This window comes from Dermacentor silvarum, chromosome 9, assembly GCF_013339745.2.
Source record: "Dermacentor silvarum isolate Dsil-2018 chromosome 9, BIME_Dsil_1.4, whole genome shotgun sequence".
Classification (NCBI taxonomy): Eukaryota; Metazoa; Arthropoda; class Arachnida; order Ixodida; family Ixodidae; genus Dermacentor; species Dermacentor silvarum.
The window spans coordinates 3,034,328-3,057,133 of record NC_051162.1 but is presented as its reverse complement, the minus strand read 5'-3'; the positions used below and the strand labels follow the sequence as shown (position 1 = coordinate 3,057,133).

The following is a 22,806-nucleotide window of genomic DNA, read 5'->3' as shown; positions in this document are numbered from 1 at the left end:
GGACGATGATGTCGTGCGATTTTCGTTTTCGCCGGGTTCCAAACAACTTCCCTCAGTTACAACCCCGGAGCAACAAGCGGAGCATCTTAGTGAGGACATGCAATGAACGCAGACTGTTGTCTTCAAGGCAGGTAATGGGACTGCCGAAAACTAGAAAAACTTTAATGGCATTTTTTTCTTCTTTGTGGGGTTTTACGTCCCAAAACCAGTTCTAATTATGAGGCTCGCCGTAGTGGAGGGTTCCGGATTAATTTTGACCACCTGGGGTTCTAACGTTCCCTACAACACAAGGACACGGGAGTTTTTGCATTTCGCAATGGCACTTTTATTGCTGCCAGATGGAGCATGAAGTGGTAAGCTGTGCATGTGTACATGCACATGTTTTCTGCGTCATATGCCTTGTTTCTGCTTTTCAATATGCATTCACAAATAACTGTACATTCTCAAAAGTCATTTAGTGCAAGAAGCCTAGGTCGACTGAAATGGGACTAACTTAAATGCTCACGAATTTACCACACTTCTAACAAAATGAAACCTGTAGTGTTGGGCACGAGATTGCAATCCATAATTGGCCTCCGTTAATTCGTAAATGCTTTTAGAATGTGGCCGAAACTTCCTATATGCATGCACGGAAATCGGTAACTTTTCTGCGATTCTGCTCTGCAATACCGATACGAATGCTCACATGCCGTCGCGGTAGCTCAGCGGTTACGGTGCCCGGTTGCTGACCCAAAAGACACCGTTTGGGCCCCGGCTGTCGCATTTCGATCGACGCGAAATGCTAGAGGTCCGCGTACTGTGCGACATCAGTGCACGTTAAAGAACCACAGGTGGTCGAAATTATCCGCAGCCCTTCACTGCGGCGTCCGTCATATCCTGAGTCGCTTTGGGACGTTAAACATGATAAACCAATGCGCACATGTACCTAGGTAGTAAAGCTTAAGAAGTGCACTTGTGCCCCAGATACGAAGAGTATTAAAATGAAACAGCGGTAGCATGGTACCCGCTAAACAATAATTTTAACTCATGTTCGTAGCATGGCGATCCACGCCGAGGCAAGGAACGACGAGCGGGCAAAATCGGGGCGAGAGTCGAGCTGCTCTCGCGTGAGTTACACGACAAACGGCCAGAACAATCGTGTAGTAGCACTTTTATTATTCAGCATTATAGCAGTCCGGCTACTCTACGTAGTAACGTACCTTGGATGAAGTGAGCAGAGCAAATCTGGGAGCTCTTGGTAGGCTCCCAGATTTGAAAAACACCGTTGACGAGTAAACGTAATGAAAACAGTCGATGCTCCAAGAGCTACTCGCCTTCACGCAACACACTGAATGCCACAAATCGCACTTATATCGACATGCCCGAAAAATAACACATAATATGCGCAGGACGAGCGCGTGAGTGAACAAATGCCAGCAAAAACGAGCAAAAGGAGCGGTTACCGGAAGTTTCCTAGGGGCGCCGGATGCCGGCGCACAGCGTTACCAGAGCGCGGTGGCGCTGGATGAAACCGTCTATAGAAGGTCACGCGGTAGATATGATTATGTTCATGTTTTTGCCGCGTGGGTCATCAAAGGTCATTTTTCTCGACTTTTATTGAGAATTAAAAATATAAATCCACACTTAATGAGACAAACAGGGCCCATTCTAGCCAATACGTTAGACCATGTTTCCATCAGAGGGGTTATCTCAATTCATGTTCTGAGCGGTTGTCTGTCCCTATAATGATGAACATGCTTTGTTTGATATTATGCAAGATTCTTCAACTCTTTTATTAGTCAGAAAGAAATCAAAACTGTATTTTCTCGGCAATTAACTTCCCTTTCCTGATTGCTTTTCCTGCTGGTCGACTGATATGCAATTCCATCTATAGCAGGACTTTTTGTTTTTATTTTGCTTTACCCTTTCTGTATCTTTTTGTGTATATATAGACTGTATCTTTCTCTAGTATTTCATTTCTTTATTTGCATTAGTTATGCTTATTGTGCTGTATTAATTTGTTGTATGTATAATCGTGTCATTCGTATATATAAGTATGTATATATGTGTGTATTATGCGTATATGTATGCATATATATTTTTCTTTTTTTGCACTGTTGTCTGCTGTGCTCGTGGCGCCAGGAGCCTAGGCAGGGGTGCATATTCTCGCCTTTTGCTCCGGCGCCATGACAATCATCATCATCATCATCAGCCTATATTTATGTCCACTACAGAACGAAGGCCTCTCCCTGTGATCACCAATTACCCCTGTCTTGCGCTAGCTGATTCCAACTTGCGCCTGCGAATTTCCTAACTTCATCACTCCACCTAGTTTTCTGCCGACCTCGACTGCGCTTCCCTTGTCTTGGTATACATTCTGTAACTCTAATGGTCCACCGGTTATTCATCCTACGCATTACATGGCCTGCCCAGCTCTACTTTTCGCACTTAATGTCAACTAGAATATCGGCGATTCCCGTTTGTTCTCTGATCCACACCGCTCTATTCCTGCCTCTTAACGTTAGACCTAACATTTTTCGTTCCATAGCTCTTTGTGCGGTCCTTAATTTGTTCTGGAGCTTCTTTGTTAACCTCCAAGTTTCTGCCCCATATGTTAGCACCGGTAGAATGCAATGATTGTACACTTTTCTTTTCAACGACAGTGGTAATCTCCCAGTCAGGATTTGGTAATGCCTGCCGTATGCACTCCAGCCCAATTTTATTCTTCTATAAAATTCTTTCTCATGATCAAGGTCCCCTGTGAGTAATTGACCTAGATAAACGTACTCCTTTACAGATTCTAGAGGCTGACTGGCGATGCTGAATTCGTGTTCCCTTGCCAGGCTATTGAACATTATCTTTGTCTTCTGCATATGAATCTATGAAACATTTGTTGTAATTCGTCCCCATTGTTGCTGAAAAGGCAATGTCGTCTGCAAACGGAAGGTTGCTCAGATATTCGCCGTTGATTCTCGCTCCTAAGCTTTCCTTGAGTACTTGAGAGCTTGAATACTTCTAAGCATGCAGTCAATAGCATTGGAGAAATGTGATGTATACGGATCGATAAAACGGTGGTGGAAACAACATCTATTTATTTTTTTATTTATCACAATACCCACAGCTCCCGTAGGCATTACAGCGGCGGGGGGGGGGGGGTGAGAAGGAAACTAAGAACAAATCAACAAAGCAGGCAAAACAAAACATGTACCCGGAACACTTTCATACTCGCATATACACACAAGAACACTATCTTACTTCAGTGGGCGTATAGAGTTTGAAAATACATCATTTGAAAAAATCGTTGCGACATCAGATGGTAACTTGTTCCATTGGCTTATGGTTCTGGGAAAAAATGACATTTTAAACACTTCAGTTTTTCACGCTATTTCTTTAACCTTATTTTCGTGGTCCACCCGTTGAGAAACGTAATCAGGCTTGAAAAAATATTTCCCAGGGTCTATACCTGTTCGAGAGTGGTATATGTTGTGAAAAATTTTCAATCTTAGATATTTCCTGCGTTGCTGCAGTGATTCCCAACCAAGACTTTCTTTTGCTCTGGAAACACTGAAATTCCTGGCATAATTTGAACAAACAAAACGAACGGCTATGCTTTGAATTCTTTCTAAACTGTTTACGTCACGTGCCGACCACGGATCCCACACAGCACAAGCATAATCCAGAACAGATCGGACATTTGATTTGTACAATGATACCTTCGTCTCCAATGGCAACGTTTTTGCATTTCTGCGCAGGAAACCTAGAACGCGGCATGCTTTAGTTGTGATGTGATCAATGTGACGGCTCCAAGAAAGAACAGGTGTGAAATAAACGCCAAAATGTTTGTGCTCCCGAAGTGAAAATATCGTGGTTGAATTTAAAGAGTAACAGAAGTCATGAGTTGTTCTTTTCCTCGAAAAACGCATATGAACGTTTTTTTTTCAAGTTAATGAGCATGTGCCACTTGTTGCACCACTCATTTATCTTATACAGGTCATCTTGTAAAACATTGCAGTCATGGGTAGTATGAATAGTCCTGTACAAAACACAGTCATCGGCACATGAAATTCCGGAGCAAATATAATTTATATAGATGAGAAACAAAAGCGGTCCTATGACTGATCCTTGGGGCACGCCAGAGGACACATCAACTTCACGGGATGTTTTTCCATTAAGCACAACTTTCTGTCTTCTTAAATTTAGGTATTCTTTTATCCAGTTAACAACCGTACTGTTTATATTATACATTTCTAATTTTTATATAAGTAAAGAGTGAGGGACAACATCGAACGCCTTCTTGAAAGCTAGAAACAAACAGTCAAGAGAAAAACCCTTATCCAAAGCTCCTGCTAAATCATGCGTCAAGTCAAGCAACTGCGTTGTACAGGAAAATCCCCTACGAAATCCATGCTGCTGGGGGCTGAGCAAAGAATGCATGTTCATGTGGCTCATAACATTACTGTAAAGCACGTGCTCACGTATCTTACAAGCAAGGCTAGTAAGCGAGATAGGCCGGTAATTCAAAACACTACTTCGCCCGTCCACCTTTATGCACAGGGACGACATTGGCAAGTTTCCAGTCATCCGGTAAAGAGATTTCTATTAAAGATTTAGTAAAAATTACGCACAGGTATTTGGTCACTTCCCGTGGGCACGAAGAAAGCAGTGCCGGTGACAAAGCATCAGGCCCAGTTGCTTTAGACGCATTCAATGTCTTGAGAACGGCCTCTATTCCTCGTTGGCCGATCATGATATTGTCCATGGGCTCACCCAACCACAGTGTTTTGAGTGTCAACACGAGCAGCATACAAAGAACTGAACAACGAGATGAAGCACTCGGCTTTTCCAATGTTGTTAGGGACGGTAGCACCATCACTATCAAGGGCCGGTATTGATAATACATCTTTATTGTTCATTTTAAAGAATTGCCATAGTTCTTTCGGTCTTTTCTGTATGCGCAAGTGGAACGTGCTGAAGTACTTATCTTTGGCTGTCTGCATAGCTGCCTTCATCCCTTCAGTTTTGTTTTTGAGTTTATCTTTAAGCTTCAACGAAGGGCTTTTCTTATAAGCAGCGTAAACGTTATAAACATCGATATTAAATATTTGTAAAGATCTTTTCGTGATACAGTCAACAAATAATCTTTAGAAAAGCGAACAGTCAGAAAAGAAATAGAAAGATAAACCTCACGCATAAAGCCCCATAAACAAGGTCTAGAAATTAAATTTGAGGACAGCACCAATTCTGGCAGGACATGAACCAGGTTAACTTGCAAGAAAGCTCGTAATGCCGGATGAATTGATGAGAGAAGAAGGGGGGAACCGAGGAGCTCGATTTTGTTAATCATGACCACATAAATCCAACAGACAATGAAGCCAAGGAAAGCATCCGGGAAATTAAGTGTGGTTCACATTGGAATGTAGAAAATGTAGGGGTGGCTGATGGGGCTTCAGCCCCTCCCACCTCCCCCCCCGAAATTTTTTCGCCCCGGCATGCACCGCCGACCAAAACTACCACTGACGCCGGGTATGATTCTGGATTCTTTCTACAATGTCTTTTTCATGCTCGCAAAGACATTTCGGCACGAAGATTGCGAACTCGGGCTGGATTTCGTGGCAACGCCCTTGCACCTGGAGTCAGGTAACGCAAGGAGCCCCATCCGAGCACCAACTTTCAGGGGCTTTTCGATAGCGAGCGGGCGCCTTGTGGCATCTCGGAGCGGCCGCGGAATCTACGGAGCGCATGGATTTCAATTATGAAACTTTACGAGTACAAAGTTCTCATACACGTTTGACGCGTAAGGTGCACTGACATTTCTAAAGGCGTGCTTTAAAATATTTTAAATTCTGGAACTTTATGGGGCTAATGCTCTTATAAATTTTGGCCAACATGCGTGCACTGGAGCCCTCGTGTCCAAGCCGTTCCAGAAATGAAAGCACGCGCTCGCAATCTTCCACACACGCGAAAATACTAAATATCACCTTGACTGTGAGCTAGCAGCTGATAATTTTCTCCAAACATTTTCAGGAAGCGTGCCCAATGTGATCGATCAGCTGGAACAGGGCAGGCAAAGTAAAATATGAGAAAACAGAAGAAAGTAAATAGCCTATCATTGAGACAGTTGTTTTTTTGCGGGAGACAAGGTCTGGCTCTCCGTGGCCATAGGGACAGTGGTCCTGTAGATTTAAGCAAAGCCCTCGCTGAAAATACAGGTATTTTCAGAGCGCTTCTTCGCATGCGAGCTCATTGTGGAGCTACATATCTGAAGAACCATTTGGAAAGTTGCCCCAGTAATGCCTCGTATTTAAGCCCAGGTGTGCAAAATCAAGTTATAGAAATGTGTGGTGTTGAAATTATCACAGGAAGGCTAGATGCAAAAGTAAACACTGCAGGCTGCTTCTCCGTACTTGTTGACGAAACGACGTATATTGCTGGAATCGAACAGCTTACTGTTTGTCCAAGGTACCTAAACAAGGATGTCAATGACATCGAAGAAATGTTTTTAGGTTTTAGCACTGCAATAGATGCCCTCTCTCATTGCGACTGCAGCTTCTATGTAAATGTATACAAACTACTGAATATTGTAGTCGCCCTTCCAGTGACCACTGCCAGTGCAGAGATAATATTTTCAAACATGAGATTACTAAAAAACTACTTGCGCTCTAGAATGTCTGAGGAACGCATGGTTAGGCTGGCGCTTCTATACGGCCACAAAAACATCGGCATCAACGTGTGCGAAGTCATTGACCGCTTCGCTAAACTTCTCCGCCGAGCGAAGTTTGTACTTGGCATAGCGAAGCCGCAAAAATGAATGCAACTAAAAAGCTATGTTCCTTCAGGTATATAAGCTCGTAATTATGAAAACGGATGACTGTTCATTAGCTTTTAAAACCGCAGAAAATTTCGCCGTTTATTGTAATAGTTAGCACCATGATTAAAATTATCAGGTGAATACGAAAATTACGAGGACATTAATAGCCGATTTTGACCGACCTTGCTCATTAAAAGCCCGGGAAACAGAGCGTTTCCCAACAAACACACTCGGATATTGGGTAGTGAGGTTTCGTATAGATATAATCTTCACCGCGCGCCGTATGCCCGAGCGGAAGCGTGCGGGGACGCGCGCTATCACGGAGAGCGAACGCACTCAATCTCCCACGCGCAAGCAACGAAGCGGGAAGCCAGCGCCGGAGGGAGCGCGGGGGGGGGGGGGGGGGGCAATTCTACTCTGCCAACAACCGCGCTCGTCGCTCGCCGCCCCGTCTTTTATCTCCACACGGCTCTGACCTTTATGCACTGTGCATTCGCCGCTCAGTTTCTGTTGAAGCGATAGACCGCACGTACCTTCGCCCGCAGAAGCGTATGGGCTTGCTGCCAGCGTTTTGACAGTCGTTGTCTGCAGTCATTCAGTGTGATATATTCATGTTTGTTTGTGCGCGCTCACACCACGCTTGTTCATGCAGTTAGTAATAGTCGGACCACATGTTCCAACGCACGCTACACATGTAATGCTGCCCAGATCGGCAGTGCAGCGCTACAGGTGTGTCCCTTCGCACGCGCGCTGCCCACGGGAAGCGCTTCTCATCAACACCACCGCTTCACACGCGCCTTCTCGTGGTCATCGAGTCTCTCTTCATGTCGGTCTACTTACGCCGCAGCACACCTGCTTACTTAATCAGCTCATGTTTACTACAATTCATATTGCTACCAAAGCCGCTCACCTTACTTCGTATGACATTGCTGTGTTGCTATCGCATTCATTGCTTCGCCCTTAGAGCGAAACTGTGACATTTTTTAGCTACCTGCTTTTATTTCTCTTTTGAAAAGAAGCAATACCCTCCTTTAATTTTGGGTGCACAATAGTTGTTGCGGATGTGCAGGCAGTTAAATTACAGATTTTCGTACTGATTTCTCCATTATTCCTCTATTATTCTAGCCATGTGGCGCTGTCGCGACCGCCGCATGGCCCGAGTACACATCACGATTTCTGCGATCATAGTTTTGTTCTTGCCTAGATTATCTGTCTTTCTATGCGTAAAACTACTATCTGTGACTGCGCAACATGTTTATTTGTCTTGTTTGACGCATTATATACAGTGACGTTTGCTTAAATACGTATATTTATTGGAGACTTATACGTACTTTTATATATCTTGTTGCGAGGTTTTGTGTATACAAGCAGTGAACTTTGTTTCCAGCGACTCTTTTTTGCCTTTTAGCTAATTGTCTTTGCATTTGTTTATTCCAATCTATCTTCGCATTTCTAATGTATATTTTGCAGAACTCCTGCTTTTTATTTGTACTCAGTTTTGCGAGTATAATCTCGGTGTAATTACAATACCCGAGCGGTTACAGCTGCTCCTCCACAATCTGTTGGAACGAGGGACAGCGTCATTGAGGTTTTTTACTGGCCGTTGCATATGTGCGAAAATATAAACAAGGTTCTTCAATGACAAAGATTCATCAAAATATTTCTCCTCAACTTGTTCATTTCATGGCCTTTACGTTTTTCATATCAGCTGCATGCATTGCTTTGCTGATTTCGAACTGATATAGTTCTAAAGTTCGTGTGATATTTTCTGTACTTATTAAATGGAGAAAAATAACGCGACAGCATTGATATCAGTTATTTCTGCCACAATTTTTGGGACATACGAATATATTATTTTATGAAAAAATACATATTTTACTTGACAGTGCGTAGCGTCCAATAATTCGTTTGCAGCATCTAATATAGAATGGCATTAACTATGCAGTTATTATTCATATATTTGATCCCTCGACAAATTATAGAAGGAGGAGGCCGCGCTGCAACCTGAGCATCGGGGAAATTAAGTGTGGTTGACATTGGAATGTAGAAAATAATGAAGAAAAGGGAAATTAAAGTGTAATGATAGTGCAACGCACGCGTAATGCGGAGGTTGCGGGTTCGTCTCCCGCCGACAACAAGTTATCTTTTCGTCCACTTTCATTTCCTTTTTCTTCATTTTTTTCTGCATCCCAATGTCCAAAACACTGAAATGGTCCCTGAAACGGTTCGGACAAATTTGTAGACGTGTAGGGTACAGCTACAGTAAACCATTCGCGTCCGAATTTTAGTGAAGCGTCTCACATTAAGAGAGCGGCAGACGGTTACAAGTTGCCCTCCTCCCTAGCCATGCAAATGGAACCAAATTGCATTTCCTTCTCAACTCGTTCGCCGAGTGATCGGGGCTAAGCTCCGCCTTCACTGGCTCTACGTCGTGCTGTGACGCGTTGTCGCCTATCTCCGGTTGTCTTGTAGCCAGCGCGCGAAGACTCTCCAACTAGAGCACTGCACGGGCCGATTTTTTCAGCCCGAGCCCGGCCCGGGCCCGTTCTTAGGTTGGGCTGCCCGCCCGAGCCCGACCAAAAGTGTTATGGCGAGACCCGAGCCCGGCCCGGACCCGGAAATCTCCGTTACCCGCCCGGCCCGGCCCGCCACCCCTTTACCTTAGGCCCGAGCCCGGCCCGAGCGCGGCCCGAGCCCGGCCCGAGCCCGGCCCGAGCCCAGCTCGAAACCGGCCCGAACCCGGCCCGAGACCGAAAAGAAACATGTTTATCAGAGTCGAGACGCGCGAGGATAATTTGATGCACGTTACATGCATACCGCCAGAAAGTCCGAGCCCGGCCCAGGCCCGCGTCAAAAAACCCGGGCCCGGGTCACAAAGCACATGCCGTGCCCGAGCCCGGCCCAAGCCCGTGAAAAACCTGCCCTACCCTGCCAGGCGCAGCCCACGGTCCGGGCCGGGCCCAGGCTTTCGGGTAAGCCCGAGCCCGTACAGTGCTCTATCTTGCGTATCTCTTTGTGTAGGTTACACATTCCTCTGTTCGCTTTATTTGCGTACTCGACGACGTACGCTACAGATATGTAGACGTCGAGTAAGACCTGAATGTCCATGTCTGAATCGAGAACCTACGCGATCTACGGATTAAAGTAGTCGACTTTCATTTGCTTTGGAATTCTCTTCAGCATGACCGAAGGACGTGAGATGCCTAGCGCGCGATCTCGTAGTAATCCTCCTCATCCTTAACAGTTCACTGACACCTGAGTCATGGCAAGAGATCAGACACGATTGCTTTTTTAAGTAGGTCGTACCTAACAAGAGCGACATGAGGTTAGCAACAAAATATAATGAGAAAACTACGGCGCCTCTACAGCAGCGCCAGGTATTTAACCTAACCTATAAAAGAGTCGATAAACGATTTAGTTGGTGCGGTTGCTTAGCTTTTGTTGCTGCCAAAAGTCCGATGTGACACTAATCAACTATTTGGCAGAACTTACAGCATGAGTTTGATAAAAGAAATGTCGCAGTTTCGCCCGAAAGGCGAAGCACCAATTGCGATAGCAAATTGGTAGAGAGCTATTCGGAGTAGGGATAGTAGAGTAGTTTTATCGGCCGCATAAACTTGGACACATTCGCTTTCTAACTGAATTGACAAGCGTGGTGTCGTCGCGCACAAGCAAACATGAATAGAACACACTGAATGACCGCAGACAACGACTGTCAAAACGCTGGCGCGGCCGCTGCAGCGGGCGAAGAATCGTGCGGTCTATCGCTTCAACGGAAACTGAGCGGCGAATGGACAGCGGATAAAGGTCAGAGCCGTGTGGAGACACGGCCGGGCTCGACTGGCGCGCGCGCTCGCTCGCTTCTTAAGAAGCGAGTGCGCTCGCCAGTCGAGCCCGGCCGTGGTGGAGATAAAGAGACGGTGCGGGCGACGGCACCACAGCCAGTGCAAGCGTATTAGTTGGCAGAGTAGAAGCTGCACCCCCCGTCCCTCCCGCGCTGCCTCCACGCTTTTTGTTTATTGCGATAGCAATTATATGGACACTTCAACCGGATTTTTGCCGTCGGCGTCGTCGTCGCCGTCGCCGTCAGGTTCCCTATAGATTAAATCTGCGCCGCGCGCCGTATGCCCGAGCGGAAGCGTGCGGGGACGCGCGCTATCACGGAGAGCGAACGCACTCAATCTCCCACGCGCAAGCAAGGAAGCGGGAAGCCAGCGCCGGAGGGAGCGGAGGGGGGGGGGGGGCGCACTTCCACTTTGCCAACAACCGCGCTCGTCGCTCGCTCGCACCGTCGCTTATCTCCACACGGCTCTGACCTTTATGCGCCATGCATTCGCCGCTCAGTTTCCGTTGAAGCGATAGACCGCACGTACCTTCGCCCGCTGCTTGCTGCCAGCGTTTTGACAGTCGTTGTCTGCAGTCATTCAGTGTGATCTATTCATGTTTGTTTGTGCGCGTCACACCACGCTTGTTCATTCAGTTAGTAATAGTCGGGCCACATTTTCCAACGCACGCTACACATGCAATGCTGACCGGATCGGCAGTGCAGCGCTACAGGTGTGTCCCTTCGCACGCGCTGCCCACGGGAAGCGCTTCTCATCAACACCACCGTTTCACACGCGCCTTCTCGTGGTCATCGAGTCTCTCTTCATGTCGGTCTACTTACGGCGCAGCACACCTGCTTACTTAATCAGCTCATGTTTACTACTATTCATATTGCTACCAAAGCCGCTCACCTTACTTCGTATGGCATTGTTGTGTTGCTATCGCATTCATTGCTTCGCCCTTAGGGCGAAACTGTGACTTTTTTTTGCTTTCGCGTGGGAGATTGCGTTGCCAGTTCTCCTTGCGCTGGGTTGCAAGATAAGCATTTGGTGCCGTAGCACAGCGTCGCCCCGCCTTCCTCCCCCCCATACCCCCACGGCGTTTTGGGCGACAATCGCGTTTGCTTTCCGCCTTGCGTTGGCTCTCCGTGATAGCGCGCGTCCCCCGCGCGCTTTTACTCGTATGGCGCGCGGCGACGATATTATCGCCCTTGGAATCTATACGGAACCTCACGGCGACGACGACGGCAAAAATCCCGTTGAAATGTCCATATAATTGCTATCGCAATAAAAAAATGATGGCGGACCAATGCAGACACGCCTGAGGAGCGTTCTACATAGCTTTCGTGGGACGTTATTGCCTTGTGAAAAAACACTTGCCACACTCTTAATCGGCTGTAAGCTGCGCTCAAGGCTCCATGATGCAATGGCGCCCTACAACAATATAAAGCATCTCTTTGACTTGTAGACAACTGATGCGAGCCAAACAAACGGCCCGGCCTGGTTGAAAGTAACAGCTGTTATCCTAGAGGGAAGGTGGCTGTTGTGTAATGCCGTGACCTTTGCTATCAGTCGGCTATATCCCTTTCCGCACCCGTTCCTTCCCATCAGTCGAAGCCGGCCATAAACGCTCTTTTTTCCGCACGTATCACTGTATCAACACAGCTGAAATTAATTTGTGTTGTTATTGGCAAATTGACGCCTTCTGAGAAAGCTCGGCGTCCATGTGTCGTGCAACCATCGTCTCTTTCACAAACACGTCCCGTATCTGGGGTCGGTGCACTTATCAGAACGGCGCGCAGAAAAACGCTTCCGATTTTGAAACGGCCGGACTTCCTGTGACGTTTTGCTAGAGCATGCGGCACGTCCGTTCGCGCGCGCAATTTAAGGGGACCGCAGATCTCTACCGGCAATCCCATTCTCAACCAAGGGTTGTCACGGAGCGCTTTACCGCGTATGACTATGTTTCAAAAGATAACCAAGTGCTCCAGCCTCCATGCATCCTCTCGCAACATTAGTCTTTCAAATGTGCGATGCGCCATAACCAACTTTCTGAATGTCGATCAGGGTTCTTTTCGAAAGCCTTTCAGCCAAGTGCCGAGCATTCCAGCTTTGCCTTTTATAGGAAGCTCATGGATATATGCCCCGCTATTGGGTAAGTTTTCTTCGTTTTTATAAAAACATTTTGCTCTCAAAGAGCAGTCGTACTTCTTATTTTTATTTCTCTGGCTTACTGCTTCACAAATAATTATGTCCATGAATGTCCCTACGCCGTCGATATCACCGGCGCCTGTACACGGTCTCCCGAAAGCGGGAGTATTTTTGCTAGATTGCGTTCTGCGATGAGGCAGGTGCCAAATCTCTGCGCAGGTCACACAATATGGCCCAACAAATACGTCAGCGAAATAGTACTTCCCGGGTACAATGCCTAATTTCGCGGTTTTAGTAATTCTCTACCATAATAGATGATTACTAGGACTAATAAGGACTTCATTCTTTTCATTTGTTTCCATTGGCGATCCTAGTGGTAGCTGCAGCATTAAATAAGGACAAAGGCTGAAACAAGAAAAGGAATACGGAATCCTGGTTTTTCGTTCGCACAGAACATTTATTTATGGCCACCTAAGCTAACATTATTTTTCTATCACTATTTGCAGACTCGAGTCTAATAAGCCGCTCTAGCCTATGAATTGCTGCTTAAACAGACTCTCCATGTTTTGGAAAAGTGGATTGGGGTCTTTCATCTTATTGCGCGTACTGCCTTATTAGTCGTTACTTATTTTAATATCAACCTCACAGTCCTGACGCCCCCCTCCCAAAAAAAGCAGTTACGCAAAATGAGGTTGGTCTTCCGCTTTTTCTTTCTGAAGACAGTGTCCCGGCAAGCTCGTTCCTGAAGAAACTCACGCCAGCATCTGATGCATTGCGCTTACGTTAAGTGCGTGTATGGGGTTCTTAACAATCAATCTAACTTTCTTTTTTTTTAACTGCGAGTCTTTTCTTTGGAGGAACGCTTATGGGTTTCCTTGTAGCAATATCTACGATTGGGTGGATGTCTCATTTTTCATTTAATTGCTTCTCTCCATATAGCGGGTTTCCGCTGGACTATTACGTCAGAGTCCTACCTTTGTATGCGCTGTGCTTTCACCGTGCAGTTTCATTTTTGTTGAAGGGATAGAGGGCACAAACCTTCGCTCGCTGCTGCTGGCGCGCGCGCTCACGCCAGCGTTTTGACAGCGGTTGTCGGCGGTCATTCAGTGTGATCTATTTGTATTTGCCTGTGCGCGTTGTCGCCTTTCGGGCGCAACTGCGAGGTTTTTAGTTGGAGCTTCGAGTGTTTTTACATGGTTCGGTAATTTTTTGGGGCGCCTTTGTGTATTTTGCGCATGTTAGGCACCCAACGTTCATTTGCAAATTTAATTTTCTGTTGCACGAGCGCATTCGCCACCCTTTTCTTTTCTAATGCAGTGACAAATCAACGCAACGACAAATCTAGGCTCAGAGAAATCAGGAATTATGATCTTTAATGAAGAGACGAGTAATTGCGGGTTGTCAATTAAACAGCAAGTCATACCCATCGTCAAGCCATATAAGTACCTCAGCGAACACATAAACTAAGGTAGGATTTACTCAAGCACCCACCAAGAAAATCTGAAAATAAAAGGGAAGCGGAATGCAGCAATAATGAAAGAGAGCACTGTGGGGCCACAATAAGTAGGATATGGTGCGTGGAATCTGGAAAGGAGTAATGATGCCAGCGCTCACGTTTGAAAATGCCATTCTATGCTTAAAATCGGATATCTTGTCGGCGTTCAAAGTTAAACAAAGATCGATACCCTACTAAAAATCCTATTTAAATTCAAACAGGGTTATACAGGTTTAAACTGGTTTTAACAGGGACCTGTTTGGCAACAATCAGGCGTAAACAGACCCGTTTACACACAAATGGGTCTGAACGGGGTCCTGTTTGGCTTGCAAATAGGTTTAAACAGGACCCCCCCCCCACACACACACACACAAATAGGTCTAAACAAGGACCCCGTTTAGCGAACAAACTGGTTCATACCGGGCCCTGGCACCAAACAGGGGCCTACTTGGCCCGCAGACAGGTTTAAACAGGAATCTCCGACACAGAAATGGGTCTAAACAGGGGACCCGTTTGGTAGTTAAACCAGTTAAACTGGCTCATACTGGTCCCACTGACACCAAAAAGGTCTACACAGGGGCCTACTCGGCACAAAAACTGGTTAGAACGGGACCTTTGTAGCTGTCGTACTGGATGAAGACATACCATGTAATTTAATGCTTGAACAGATTTACGGTAAAATTCGATTTGAAATTGGTACACACGCGCGAGCGCTCCGCAACACCCCAACGACAGCCGCTTGGCGTCGGCGCCCGGCTCCGAGGTACAACCGACGGCGCCGTCAGAGATGGGAAAAAAAGAAAATGGTAATACAAAAAAAAAAACATAACCCGAAGCGGGATTGGAACCCGCGTACCCGAGATCTCAAGGCAAACGTCGTAACCACTCGGCCACACCAACGCGTGAGCCACAGAGTCCCACCGTTGGCATAACTTCCAGACCACGTCGCTTTCGGTGCCCCCAGGAGGCACTGCCATTGCCCCAGGGGCATGACCAGTAAAATTACAGATGATATTATTTTCCCGTGTTCTGATGTTTCTCCCTGTTGCTGTGCGTGCGCGCTGCATTGAGGCAGGTTGATGTGGATGTTTAATCGTGTGTACGCTGTGCCGAGAGAAAATGTCGTGCCCCTTGTGTGCTTTGATGATCACTTAGCCCCTGGGACCGCGTAACTTAGCTCGCAGTATCTTTCGTGTGGTTCGCCAATGTCGATTATCGTACTTATGGCCCGCTCGCGCTTTCTTTGTTCCCGGCTCATGAAAATCCTCTGATAATATCGCATCGGATCACAGTGCACGGAAGAATTTGTTGAGGTATTACGTGCTGTAGGTCATCCGCAATTCAACAGTGTTTACGTCGGAAGGATCGTCGTGCAGTCGACGCCAGGACCTGACATGAAGGAGGGTTTGCCGACTACGCCTAGAAAGGTAAGTGCGGCGCTTGCGCTCAGTTTTGTAGTCAGTGGTTCGGGAAGTGTGAATTGTTATACGGATCACGAGATGATTATTAAAGCGACCACAATGATAAATGCGTTTTTTCGAATGTTCGTTGTTCATGTCGCAGTGCACATTTAGCGAACAGTTTCACGAAAAATCTCCTGAAACTTATTGGACGTTGCCAGGAGCGTTATCATGTATTTGCTTTCTGCTATAACGTATGCTAGCGCCGGTGATTGTTTGACCTGAATGGTAAAGAAAGAATTCAACCAGGAAAGTTACTGCTTGTGTACATAATTTCTGTATAGGTATTTCTAGAAGTACAGCCTTCCGCATTTGTAACTATATTGCGCGAGCGTCGATCATGGGCCATTTTAGCGCCTTCGACGGCGATACTTAGTGAGACCGACAAAAGTAAGCAGACGCGCATAAAGAACTCTCCAGCGCAAGCGTCATCTGCTAAGCTGCTCTTCTCAGGACGACGCACGCCCATTTCGTAGTATGCTGGTGCGATATAGTTAAAAATGCGGGAGGCTGTACGTCAGCTAACGGCTGCGCGAGATGGTACTAGATTGTTGTGTCTGACGCATGGCCAGATTTTAGCTTGCATGCGAATTCTCCTACATATAGTGTCGCCAGACAGGCTGTATTTCTTGTGTTGGGTGTCCTGTGTGTTTGCGTGTGTTTGTAAATGTTTGATTATTTCACAGAAACGGAGATTACAACAGCAGTGTTTCTTTTTCATCGAATTCTTTTCTGCAGAAAAATAGGGCGATTGTTCCTGTAATTTCCAGTGCATCGTCCTTCGAGACAATGCTTTGTTCCACCGCATAAAGAAATTCGATTTTGGAACACTTTTCATGTGCTAAGGAATTTTCTTCGTAGTACAATTCACATTTCACTTACTACAGATGTGCGTTTGTGTGAAGCTTTTGATAGTAGATTTATGTTTGCTGCAGTTTCATTTCATGTTAAATAACCGCCCGTGATGTAACAATCAGATGTTTGCACAACCAGATGCAGCTTCGTGTAGTTGGTTGTATGAGACTTTTCAGAATGTAACATGATCTTGTTAACTCGCAAGCTTGCAGTTTCAGCGGGGATTACAGTAAATTGAACATTTATTATCGTTTAGGGATGTCAAGATTTCGTGAACCAGAGGCATCTCTACACCGCATAGGAACCTAAGACATTTCTGCAGCCGGAACAGCACGGCAAAGCATCTGATCTGCATGCTGCGACAAGGTGTGTACAAAACTGTCCCTACCACTTACACAAGCTGTAGGTTTTGTTGGTATAATTTATACCTGTCAACTCTCCTGAATTTTTCGTGAAGATCTCTAACGAGTATACCAGAGCGGGCACTTGCTTTAGGCCAGTTTGTTCTGATAAATTCCTTAAACAGGCTAAATCGGCAGCCGCAAGAACACTGAAAATGCGCTTCAGTTCTGGTGTTTCAAGTTCGCTGCTGCTTTGTGTGCTATATCTCAAGTTAAATAATGGTTAATTATGTGTGAATCAATGCAACAGTGTGGGTGCTGAGAGGAAGCTTTAAAAACATGTGTGCTATCTCGCCAATAAAAATTTTTGTCTGCAGAAGTTTTACAAAATATAAAATTCACAGGTTGCCATGTATGACCTAATGTACAGCACGGTTGCTATGAATACGCCATATTCATAACTTGCAGTTTCGGTCTACTTGAATCGCATATTTTGAATCTGGCCTACCTTCAGTTTAATCAATTCATTTAAGTAGCCTCCTTTGAGACATATGTAATTGGAGGCTATTGTAGGAATGCATGATGTGCTCCCTACTGACTGCATTGTGACAATTTTTTTAGGGACCATCTTGTGAGGCACGCATATCCTTTCATGTCTTGCTATGATTTGCCTGACAAAAGCAGCAGGGCTTTGGTTACCTTTGTTATTACGCATTCTTGTAGACTTCCGTTTCTCTCTCTTCTAACATACGTGCATGTGCAAATTCTGTGTTCTTAATTATATTTCCGTAAGTTGTCCTAATTGTGTATTACATTTTAAAAAAATTGGGGGGGGGGGGAGCGGGGTTATTGATTCCCATAATACTAGAGAACGGGACCTCAGAATAAAAGGCCACAAAAGGTGGCTGAAAGTGTTCGAAGCTAAGAATTTAACATTCTGTCTCCTAAAGCACTATCACTAGAAACTGTTTCTAATTGCTTTGTTTTTATAAGCTAGCTGCCTGATTTGCAGCCACATTGTGAGAGAGTATGTTTCTTTCTTCTTTTTGAGTTCTTTTGTTGAATGTTCTCCTTTTTAGTTCAGAAATTTTTTCCTACCACCTCACGCGATACTCCAACTGGAGCCTATAAGGTATGTTTATAAATAAATAAGTAAATTCCTGAGGCATGCAACAAACAATGCAAATCAGTCCCTAAAAAGTCATAACGAGGATCTATTATTTTCAGCAGCTACCTTAGCAATACTGTGCTCACTGGCGCACTGACAAAAACCATTGCAGCAGTAAAGCACTACTCTAAACATTTCCCTTTCAACATTTTTAACTCTCATATGCTGTCTTCTCCAAATCGTGTTGAGTGCATCTGGAATGTTTCGGCAATTGTTTTTACCTCAACCATTATGTAAAGCAATAATGCAAAGGTTCAGCTTGTTGACTGTTGCTTATTTATACCTAGCCTCATCTGTGGAGTTGACTGTATGCTTTCTTTTTTTTGCATACCTGCCATGGTTGCTTAGTGGCTATGGCGTTGAGCTTCTAAGCACAAGGTCTCGGGACGAAATCGTAGCCATGGCGGCTGCCTTTCCAAGGGGGTGAAATGCGAAAGCACCTGTGTTCTTGGATTTAGGCACACGTTAAAAAACCCGAGGTGGTCCAAATTATTCCGGAGTCCCTCACTACGGCGGGCTTCATGATCAGACTGTGGTTCTGGCATGTAAAACCCCATAATGTAATTTAATTGTTTTACACAAAAACTAAGGTGGCTTTTAATGATGCCATCTTTTCACATTACTGCATAACCACAAGTTTGTCGAAATAATTGAACAAATGTCATGTGTCTTCTGTAAAAGCAAACTTGTCTTGTACAGCAGCTCGAATAAGCCATTTTCAGTGCAATAGCAGGCTTAGGATGTTGCCAGAAAATTGTGTCGCATAATAAGGATGTGCTGCATCGGAAGGCACGTTTCTTGCTCATTGTAGCATTATTTCGTCTCTATGTTCCTTTCAATGGTATTCACTGTGCACACATACTAAAGAGATAAGGAACAGTCAGATGGAGTATCCACAGTGCACGCATACCAAGGAAGTCACGGTCAGACAGAGAGCGATAGAGCACAGCACGCTTTCACTCTCTGTCTGTCGCTTATTTTCCTCACATGCGTTCATTGTGAGCACCACCAAAATGAACAGTCACCGACTTGCCCAAGCTTCAACTCTTGTGCTTGGTGTTTTTTGTCTACAAAATGCCCATAAGCAAGTCATAGTGGTGGTGATTTTCGCATGTATGAAAAAGGCTTATTCAATTCCAGAACAGCTTCATTTGTTCTAGGCATAGTAATGAACTTGCCAGTGTTTATTTTAAAGGCTGAATTGGATAGGAAAGTATTGTGGTATTCCTAATGGCACCCTTTTGCATTAAGTTTCTGCAGATGCTTGAAGCTTGTACTCTGTTGATGAAAATAGGGTTGAAGCTATAGAAGCATGTTTGTCAAAATGTAGTGAATGCTTCCCGGTAGAAATGCGGAGTTATGCTTCTTGGGACACTTATTGGTTAGCCTTATTGGGTGATGCGATTACCCTTATCGATGCTATAATGTTGCAGGGTCTGCAGGATGGCCAGCGTTACAAAAACATTAACATCATTGTAAGAATACATGTTCTGCAATAATATTAGGATTGGCCCCCCCAAGTGACAACGCTTGCTTACACTATATCTGGGATAAACCAGGTTTACTCAGCCAGGACAGCCATCCGTGCATGAGAGGCGGCAAAAATTTAAGGGGCTTTCAAGTAATCTTCTTCAAGTAGATGGCTCATACATCAGATCTTTCTTACTGTGCATGCTATGTTGCTCAAAGTCAACTTAGCTATGGGTACAATGTCTGCATTTTATTACTGTTAATGCCTAATGAAGGTTGCTTTGTTCACTGTGTCACGTTCTATATTGTTTCTCTTATGGCACTAAGCTCACTTGTTTTAATGCTGCTATAGGTATGGCTGGGCCTGGAGATGAAGTGTAAGCAGACCATGCCATGCTGCGGATTGGTGCCAATCTTCACATCCGAGTTGTTCCCACGACAGTCAAGCACCACTGTGATTTGCTTCATTGGCAAGGTAATATAATATGGTGAGCTTGCACCTCAATATTGGTATTGAAAAATATGTTAAGTAAAAGACACAAGAGTTGGCCTTTATGACAGATACACTCATGTTCTTTTTGTAAAGAGCTCTTTTAGCACTGTTCTTTATGGGCACGTTTTCAGAGGATGCTTACACTCCTTTATTGCAAACTGCCGTGGAGCTAGTTTGTGTTAAACTAGCACTCTTTCACCAAGAAAAAGTCCAGTTTTTACTCGCACAGCGATATGGTGCAAAGGACGAAAGGGTTGGAACAGATCAATCTGAATGCATGTTGCTGACACAAATACAAAAAGGGCGCATGGCTAGGGTTGCCAGATGCCCCCCCCCCCAAAAAAAATAGCCAAACTATCCCAAAATGTAGCCCAAAGATAGCCAGACCCTAATATTTTGTGACCCAAAAGTAGCCCAAAACATAGCCAAACGTTTGATGATGTTCTGCAGGTGTCTTATAGATGGTGCAGATGGTTCACCGCGTCTTTCCGGCTCCAAAATTACTTCCGCCGCATGCAACCAGCACAACAGTGGCCTCAAGATCTGCGTTAAGAATTCTAGTGAGAGCTGCCACTCGGACGTGGATTTGGACGCCGGTTATTGTTACGAGCCGAAGGATTTCGTTTCCGATTGATTCATGACGCTATCAGTATTACTGAGCCACGTTGTGAGTGAACTTTAGTTCACGCCTCGCTTTACTCGAGGGATTTTTCTACAAGTGTCAGGCAAAATACTGCCAGCTCCAGCCTCTAGGATCACCTTCGGCTGGTCACGATCGAGTGCCCAAGAGGCGGCCCGAGCTCAATGCATTTAAGAATAGTGATGCCTTTCCTAAGCATGATTCATAAAATAAGCATATTATTTCTATCCCGCTCTCTCTCTCTCTCTCTCTTTCTCAATTTTGTATTTTTTACTGGAAAGCAGCTTGACGCTCATGCTGCCGCTTAGAGGCACACTGGACTTAGTGGAGAAAACTTGAAACCTCGCATTTTTCTCGCGCGAAGAAGGGACAGTTGTGACTGCAATTCGCCTTTGAGCGCAAAAACGGAATGACCTGCTGGCCCGTAGCAACAGAAGTGAAATAAAGTTTACAGTTTCAATTGCCACCTGGATTACGGCGCTGGCAATAACCCAGGTGGTATTAGTATTGAAGCGTTGAACTGTGCAATTTTAGGGGCGAAGCTCCTTGGGGTGTGGGTCTGTCCCTCCTCTGTAGTAGTAGTAGTCGTCGTAGTAGGCAGCCACGTCTACTTTTATGAAAAAAAAAAAGAATTCCGAGAGTTGTGGCCGTAGCGGAATCGAACCAGGGACCCCTCGCTTCTGAAGGCGTGGCGCTAACCACTACGCCACGAAGCGCACATGGACAGACGCACCACGATGGCAATAAATACCCAACATTAACGAAAGACTGCGCGTTTCTAACGCGTTTGTGCTAGCGCGTTACGGCCCGTGCAAGAAGCTGGTGTAAGACGCTGTGGCCTCTCCGCCTTACCCCCGTATTCATAAACGCTGATGGCGTCGGCAAACGCGGTGCACGTTCCGGCATGTGTAAACGGCTGCGTACGACGCTGTGGCCTCTTCCCCTTAGAGTACTGCACGTTTCTAACGCGTTTGTGCTAGCGTCCCCTTAAGCGGGAGATGGTGCAATTATAATGAAGGGCGCTGTTATAAAATAGGAATGACGTCACATATGGCGCGTGTCATTGGTGGAAGTCAATCGTTCGATTTAGTGCGGCGAGACTGGGCGAATTACACGGAAGATTCACTGTTTACCGATGATTCCCTCCGGAGCTTCGCCCACTCATCATCGTTCACCCCGTGGATATGCGGTGTTTTTTTTTAAACAGGGATTCCCTGGCAAGATTCGTGCAATCTGAAAACGTGTGCGTAAGTTTCAGTGAATGCAGGCACGAATGCGTGTGTTGCCAAATTTCCGAGGGGTGCTGTGTATAGCTTACCTTCAGTGTGACTTGAAAAAAATAAAGAAATGTAATTCCACTGGGGAACCTACGTGCGCGGCGACGATGTTTGAACTTTAGACGCAACCCCACAGCGACGACCACGACCACGCTAGAAATGCGCTTGGAGTCCCATATAGTTGCTATTGCAATAAAAGGAAATACCTCTTGCTCAGTTACCTGTTATTTTATCATAGACAACCACTTTTGTTAAACCTAGTGAAAGCCTTCTCACGTTCCAAAAATACTCATTTTACGGGTGGTCAGCCCGCCGGTGCAGACAACAGTAAAGGAAACGAGCCCGCGCACTCTGATAACCCGTTCTTCGCTAACACAATCGGCTCGACCTGGCTGGCGCACCCTCCGTTACCGTCACTATGTCACACTAACTGAAAATGGCGCACCTTCGTTCTTGCTTCTGCAAAATGGAAACGCAATAAATATCCTATAGTGCATTCGATTAACTTTTCTTTAATAAAGCCGGGGGGGGGGGGCAATATCTGTGTGTTTCCAAAGACTAAAAGGGCAAGAGGGGACGAAACAGCAGCGGTCCTCCACGCGCAGTGTGCCGTGGCTACCGATCTTGAGATAACGGCAGACGACGAGCGAGTACAAAGTACGTCCACCGCAAGTATGAAGTGCGACAGTGCGCCCGTGCCTGTGCCGAAGTTCGTGATCATGTGGGAGCCTCACGCAAGACCTTCATGCTACCTTAAAACATCCTCTTTCTGAACTGCAATATTTAAAATTCTGAGTGGCTTTATGCTTTGCAGATGCAATAGTTGCCTTCGAATGCGGAATGAA

General features: G+C 45.6%; 1 protein-coding gene across 1 annotated transcript in view; it reads left to right on the top strand.

The window, feature by feature from the left end:
- The first annotated feature begins 12,559 nt into the window (after nt 1–12,559).
- The window catches only part of LOC119465107 (probable cytochrome P450 12a4, mitochondrial), a 221,421-nt gene continuing 211,174 nt past the window's right edge, over nt 12,560–22,806 (top strand). Inside the window, exon 1 of the mRNA XM_037725911.2 lies at nt 12,560–12,766. Coding sequence (XP_037581839.2) covers nt 12,568–12,766 — 199 coding nt within the window. The 5' untranslated portion in view covers nt 12,560–12,567. The remainder of the gene's footprint in view (nt 12,767–22,806) is intronic.